At 37.8% G+C, this 7,820-nt stretch overlaps 1 protein-coding gene across 1 annotated transcript; it reads left to right on the forward strand.

Annotated features, from left to right (window-relative positions):
- The first annotated feature begins 1,637 nt into the window (after positions 1-1,637).
- Positions 1,638-3,175, forward strand: LOC118386505 (claudin-14-like). The gene is made up of 3 exons (XM_035774224.2): positions 1,638-2,360; positions 2,503-2,728; positions 2,856-3,175. The coding sequence occupies exons 1-3, from the start codon at positions 2,127-2,129 to the stop codon at positions 3,140-3,142; spliced, it is 747 nt and encodes a 248-aa protein (XP_035630117.1). The 5' UTR covers positions 1,638-2,126; the 3' UTR covers positions 3,143-3,175.
- The last annotated feature ends 4,645 nt before the right edge of the window (positions 3,176-7,820 follow it).

Raw genomic sequence — 7,820 nt, forward strand, 5'->3', positions numbered from 1 at the left:
ACCTGACAGGTGTGGCATAACAAGAAGATGATTAAACAACATCATCAATAAAAGGCCACTCTAAAATGTGTAGGGTTGTCACACAACACAATGCCACAGATGTATCAAGTTTTGAGAGAGTGCAATTGGCCTCATATATATATATATATATATATGACTGCAAGGATGTCCACCAGAGCTGTTGCCAGAGAATGTAATGTTAATTTCTCCAACAGCGTTTTAGAGAATTTGGCAGTACATCCAACCGGCCTCACATACCGCAGACCACAAGTATTTTTTAAACATTTTATTTCACTTTTATTTAACCAGGTAGGCCCGTTGAGAACAAGTTCTCATTTACAACTGCGATCTGGCCAAGATAAAGGCGTCGTGTGGGCGAGCGGTTTGCTGATGTCAACGTTGGTGCCGGTGGGGTTATGGTAAGGGCAGGCACAAGCTAGGGACAACAAACACAATAGCATTTTATCGATGGCAATTTGAATGCAGAGAGATACTGTGGCAAGGTCCTGAGGCCCATTGTCGTGCAATTCATCCGCCGCCATCACCTCATGTTTCAGCATTATAATGCACAGCCCCATGTCGCAAGGAGCTGTACACTATTCATGGAAGCTGAAAATGTCTCAGTTCTTCCACAGGCTGCATGCTTACCAGACATATTACACAATGAGCATGTTTGGGATGCTCTGGATCGACGTGTACGACAGCCTTTTTCCGTTCCCGACGATATCCAGCAACTTCGCACAGCCATTGAAGAGGAGTGGGACAACATTTCACAGGCCACAATCAACAGCCTGATCAACTCTATACAAAGGAGATGTGTCGTGCTGCATGAGGCAAATGGTGATATCACCAGATACTGACTGGTTTTCTGATCCACGCCCCTATCTTTTTTTTAAGGTATCTGTGACCAACAGATGCAAACTTGCCACCAAGTTTAGGACACGTCACGTCACTGCACTCTATACTCATCTGTAAACTGGTTATCTCTGTATACCTGTCGCAAGACCCACTGGTTGTTACTTATTTATAAAATCCTCTTAGGCCTCACTCCCCCTATCGGCAGGTAGCCTAGTGGTTAAAGCATTGGGCCAGTAACTGAAAGGTTGCTGGATCAAATCCCTGAGCTGACAAGGTTAAAATCTGTTATTCTGCCCCTGAACAAGGCAGGTAACCCACTGTTCCCCGGTAGTTCGTCATTGTAAATAAGAATTTGTTCTTAACTGACTTACCTAGTTAAATAAAGGTTCAATAAAAAAATGTAATAAACATATCTGTATTCCCAGTCATATGAAATCCTAAGATTAGGGCCTAATTCATTCAATTCACTGATTTCCTTATATTAAGTAAAATATTTTTCATTGTTCTATGTTACGTTTATATTTTTGTTCAGTATAAATCAAACAGTATGATTAAAATAAAACACATTTTATTGTACTTGGGGAAATGCACTATCTATCGATGGGCCAGCTGAATGCATATTTTCATTAAATAGTTTTAGTGTTTTTAAACACAAAATATACATTATACAAGAGTTATAAAACAGTCTCTCAATTAGAAGTTAGTGGTTTGTCACATTCAACTGAGCTGGGTGTTGGTTTCTGTGAATGTTTAATCATGTGTGTTCTCCACAGGAGCAGCGGAACAGCCTCAGTCACAATCAAAGAGAGACTAGCTGGCTGAGCTCAGAGGACCACGCTCAACAAGTGGAGCTGAACGAAGAACATTAGTCACAGACTCAATGACACCAGGGACAGAACCCTCAGAAGAAGCATCTGTTAAAGAGCCCTTAGAGAGCACATGGAAGACACAGCCACTGGAGCCACTGAAGTCACTGTACAGAGCTCCATAGACAACACTGAAGACAGCGAAACCACAACACCTGAGCTCCAAAGGGACCACCACTGCAGGATGGCTTCAACACCATGACTGACTCTAGACCCTCTGGAGTTCCAACAGTACAGCTGGGAACCAGAGCTAAAGACCAGAATAATAGGATACTAAACTCATGTCTCAAAGCCATTATTGTGTGGTTGTGTGTGTGGCTCTGTGTGTGTTGATTTGTGTGTGTTGTGTGTAGCATTGTGTAGTTTTGTGTGTGCAGTTGGTCATTAGCGGATGTTCCAAACATGGCCAGCATGACGGTCCAGCTGCTGGGCTTCTTCCTGGGTCTGCTGGGGCTTGTGGGTAGTGTAGTTGCTACAGTGCTCCCCCACTGGTGGCGGACAGCCTATGTGGGCTCTAACATAATCACAGCCACTGCCTACATGAAGGGGCTCTGGATGGAGTGTGTGTGGCACAGCACGGGCATCTACCAGTGTGAAGTACATCGCTCAATGCTGGCTCTGCCACCTGACCTGCAGGTAGGAATTATTGGTTGTTTGATTTGTTAATTGATTGGTTGATTGATTAGATTAATTTGAGCACACGGTAGCTTAGTAAATAGGGGGTAGGGTGTAATTTGAGCAACAGCCATTATGATACTAAACTCTTCTCCCTCCCTAGGCGGCACGAGCGTTGATGTTGCTGTCCTGCCTCACCTCCACCCTGGCAGCCCTCGTGTCCTCTGCAGGGATGAAGTGTACCCGCTGTGCCCGTGGCTCGTCCATCAAGCATGTCCTGGCCATCAGTGGGGGGGTCTGCTTCCTGTCTGCAGGCATGCTCTGCCTAATCACTGTCTGTTGGACAACCAATGATGTCATCCTCGACTTCTACAACCCCATCCTACCCTGAAGGTACTATTCAATATATTTAATTCATCTTTTATTCATTTTATTTTATAACTCTGATACTAGTTTTTTTTCACTTAAACATGTTTGCAGAAATAACAAAATAACAAGAAATGTTACTTTGTGTTGCAGTTATGAAGTATGAGATTGGCATGGCGGTGTATTTAGGCTACGTCTCGGCCTGTCTTAGTCTGATGGGAGGGGTGGTGCTCTGTTGGAACTGTGAGGGGCGGCCCAGGAACCCCCTACATCTACCTCATCATCGCCACCCTTGTCCTCCCCTCGTCTTCAACACTATAAACACCCCCAACACCCCAGCACCACCCTACTATCCCCCTGCCACCCTGAAAGGGAACTACGCCCCCTCATGCACCTCACTGTCCAGCAATGGCTACAGACTCAATGACTACGTCTGAGGGATAGAGTACACACTCAATGAATGCTCCTAGTGTGGAAGTGCAAACACTCAATGATTATGTCTGAGTGTGGCAGATAATAGAAACTGATTGAGGGAAGTTTAAACTCAATGACTACAAAAAACAGACTCAAGTTACTTTTAAGTGAGCAAGTACACACTCATTGACTTTCCAGCAGACCTTCAGAGAGTCAGTGAGGATCAGTGTGGTTTACGGTGTTGATGTTGTTCAGGTTGTGTCCTTCTCTAGGACTGCACACAGGCTAATCCTGTATTAATTATCCTGTTGACTTTGTATGTCTAGAAGAGCCAAAAAATATTAACAGGACTTATTCCTGATACAAAAATGAGCTTCCTTCATAAAGGCCTTTAGGAAAATGACAGCAGGTATGATAATGGTAAGTTTTATTTCACATGTATTATCTGTTCCCGTTGCATTGCTCATAACTTAATGGCTGTTGTGAAGCACTTCCTGTCTTTATAGTTTTATAGTCTCATATTTGTAAACTGCTTTATACTTATACTGCTATTTTAAAATACAAAGTCACCATGGTGCAACAGACTACGTTTGAGCTTGAGTATGGTGGTAGAATGCTCGCTATGTGCATTAGCCTAACTGGAGTAAAGCACAGAAACTTCTGGGAAATGTGATCTGCGCCAGGCCTACGATGACCACACGGTGGCACCAACAGTCTGTCTAGGAGGTGAGTGGTTCACTGTTCAAGAAAGAAAGACTAGCCAATTGCTTGGCAGATATCCAACTTGTTCTGGGTTGAAGACAGGCAGCTTAGAAAGAAATTTCATTTAAACATAGTCGATGTTTAAATGAAACTGCTTTTTAAAAGGTTCCTAGAATTTCCATTAATTATGTCCAATCCCTATAACAATATAGCCAAGTATAACTCCCTTTAAAACAGTATTCGTCTTAATTTTGACTGCCATTTTAAGTTAGCTAAAGGCTATATTTGATCATTTACACGCAGTCCATATCGCAGTCCATGTCAATTCATTATTGTTGTCTGTCTCCTGTTGCAGGCCCCTACCTGCGCTATTAGCCACGGCAGGCACGTGGACAGGTTTATGAGTTGTTTGTGTATTCTAAAGCTATCCAATTAGATGTATCCTCTCTCTGGCAGACCGTCAACATAAAGCAAGGTAAATTAGACAGAGCTGTCAGAAGAACAGATAAGTCAGCTGTCTGGTAGCCTATTCATTAAATTGGTCAACATGTTCAGTCTAAATATAGAAATGAAAAATGCCTTTCCAATCTTCAATGCAAAAAGAGGTCCATTGCTCTTAGAAATTAGACAATGTCTATATGAAATGTGCACTGAAATGAGTAAATTGCTTGAACAGACTGAAAACCAATACACTCAAAAAATGAGGGGTTCAACAAGGATTCTTCTAAGATCCTCAAAGTTCTTCGAAGAACCTTAGGGTTCTTGGCACTGACATTGTACCCAAAAGATTATTCCAAGAACCCCATAGAACCCCATATGAGGTGGGTTCCTACTAACCTCCTTAGTTGGTGGGGGTTCTTGCAGGAATCTAATTTCCCAACAGAAACAAGATCCCCTCAATTTAAAAGGTAAATGTCTTGTGCAACTCTTTCCCAAACAGAAAATGGACACAATTCAATGGATATCAACCAACAAAGAGGTAAGAATATGTATATGGCTCTAAGAATATGTAGGCTATAAGAATATGTATATGGCTATGAGAATATGTAGGCTATAAGAATATGTAGGCTATAAGAATATGTATATGGCTATGAGAATATGTAGGCTATAAGAATATGTATATGGCTATAAGAATATGTAGGCTATAAGAATATGTAGGCTATAAGAATATGTATATGGCTATAAGAATATGTAGGCTATAAGAATATGTATATGGCTATGAGAATATGTAGGCTATAAGAATATGTAGGCTATAAGAATATGTATATGGCTATAAGAATATGTAGGCTATAAGAATATGTATATGGCTATAAGAATATGTAGGCTATAAGAATATGTATATGGCTATAAGAATATGTAGGCTATAAGAATATGTAGGCTATAAGAATATGTAGGCTATAAGAATATGTATATGGCTCTAAGAATATGTAGGCTATAAGAATATGTATATGGCTATGAGAATATGTAGGCTATAAGAATATGTAGGCTATAAGAATATGTATATGGCTATAAGAATATGTAGGCTATAAGAATATGTGGGCTATAAGAATATGTAGGCTATAAGAATATGTAGGGCTATAAGAATATGTAGGCTATAAGAATATGTAGGGCTATAAGAATATGTAGGGCTATAAGAATATGTAGGGCTATAAGAATATGTAGGGCTATAAGAATATGTAGGCTATAAGAATATGTAGGGCTATAAGAATATGTACGCTATAAGAATATGTAGGCTATAAGAATATGTAGGCTATAAGAATATGTAGGCTATAAGAATATGTACGCTATAAGAATATGTACGCTATAAGAATATGTAGGCTATAAGAATATGTAGGCTATAAGAATATGTAGGCTATAAGAATATGTAGGCTATAAGAATATGTAGGGCTATAAGAATATGTAGGCTATAAGAATATGTAGGCTATAAGAATATGTAGGCTATAAGAATATGTAGGCTATAAGAATATGTAGGGCTATAAGAATATGTAGGCTATAAGAATATGTAGGGCTATAAGAATATGTAGGCTATAAGAATATGTAGGCTATAAGAATATGCAGGCTATAAGAATATGTAAGCTATAAGAATATGTAGGCTATAAGAATATGTAGGCTATAAGAATATGTAGGGCTATAAGAATATGTAGGCTATAAGAATATGTAGGGCTATAAGAATATGTAGGCTATAAGAATATGTAGGCTATAAGAATATGTAGGGCTATAAGAATATGTCGGGCTATAAGAATATGTAGGCTATAAGAATATGTAGGGCTATAAGAATATGTAGGGCTATAAGAATATGTAGGCTATAAGAATATGTACGCTATAAGAATATGCAGGCTATAAGAATATGTAGGCTATAAGAATATGTAGGCTATAAAAATATGTAGGCTATAAGAATATGTAGGCTATAAGAATATGTAGGCTATAAGAATATGTAGGCTATAAGAATATGTACGCTATAAGAATATGTAGGCTATAAGAATATGTAGGGCTATACGAATATGTAGGGCTATAAGAATATGTAGGGCTATAAGAATATGTAGGCTATAAGAATATGTAGGCTATACGAATATGTAGGGCTATAAGAATATGCAGGCTATAAGAATATGTATATGGCTATAAGAATATGTAGGCTATAAGAATATGTAGGGCTATAAGAATATGTAGGCTATAAGAATATGTAGGGCTATAAGAATATGTAGGCTATAAGAATATGTAGGCTATAAGAATATGTCGGGCTATAAGAATATGTAGGCTATAAGAATATGTAGGGCTATAAGAATATGTAGGGCTATAAGAATATGTAGGCTATAAGAATATGTACGCTATAAGAATATGCAGGCTATAAGAATATGTAGGGCTATAAGAATATGTAGGCTATAAGAATATGTAGGCTATAAGAATATGTATATGTAGGCTATAAGAATATGTAGGCTATAAGAATATGTAGGCTATAAGAATATGTAGGGCTATAAGAATATGTAGGGCTATAAGAATATGTAGGCTATAAGAATATGTAGGGCTATAAAAATATGTAGGCTATAAGAATATGTAGGCTATAAGAATATGTAGGGCTATAAGAATATGTAGGCTATAAAAATATGTAGGCTATAAGAATATGTAGGGCTATAAGAATATGTAGGCTATAAGAATATGTAGGGCTATAAGAATATGTAGGCTATAAGAATATGTAGGCTATAAGAATATGTAGGGCTATAAGAATATGTAGGGTATAAGAATATGTAGGCTATAAGAATATGTAGGGCTATAAGAATATGTAGGGCTATAAGAATATGTAGGGCTATAAGAATATGTAGGGCTATAAGAATATGTAGGCTATAAGAATATGTAGGGCTATAAGAATATGTAGGCTATAAGAATATGTAGGCTATAAGAATATGTAGGCTATAAGAATATGTAGGCTATAAGAATATGTAGGCTATAAGAATATGTAGGCTATAAGAATATGTATATGGCTATAAGAATATGTAGGCTATAAGAATATGTAGGCTATAAGAATATGTAGGCTATAAGAATATGTATATGTAGGCTATAAGAATATGTAGGCTATAATAATATGTATATGGCTATAATAATATGTAGGCTATAAGAATATGTACGCTATAAGAATATGTAGGCTATAAGAATATGTAGTCTATAAGAATATGTAGGCTATAAGAATATGTAGAGCTATAAGAATATGTAGGGCTATAAGAATATGTAGGGCTATAAGAATATGTAGGCTATAAGAATATGTAGGCTATAAGAATATGTAGGCTATAAGAATATGTATATGGCTATAAGAATATGTAGGCTATAAGAATATGTAGGCTATAAGAATATGTAGGCTATAAGAATATGTATATGTAGGCTATAAGAATATGTAGGCTATAATAATATGTATATGGCTATAATAATATGTAGGCTATAAGAATATGTACGCTATAAGAATATGTAGGCTATAAGAATATGTAGGCTATAAGAATATGTAGGCTATAA

Source organism: Oncorhynchus keta, chromosome 7 (genome assembly GCF_023373465.1).
Source record: "Oncorhynchus keta strain PuntledgeMale-10-30-2019 chromosome 7, Oket_V2, whole genome shotgun sequence".
Taxonomy (NCBI): Eukaryota; Metazoa; Chordata; class Actinopteri; order Salmoniformes; family Salmonidae; genus Oncorhynchus; species Oncorhynchus keta.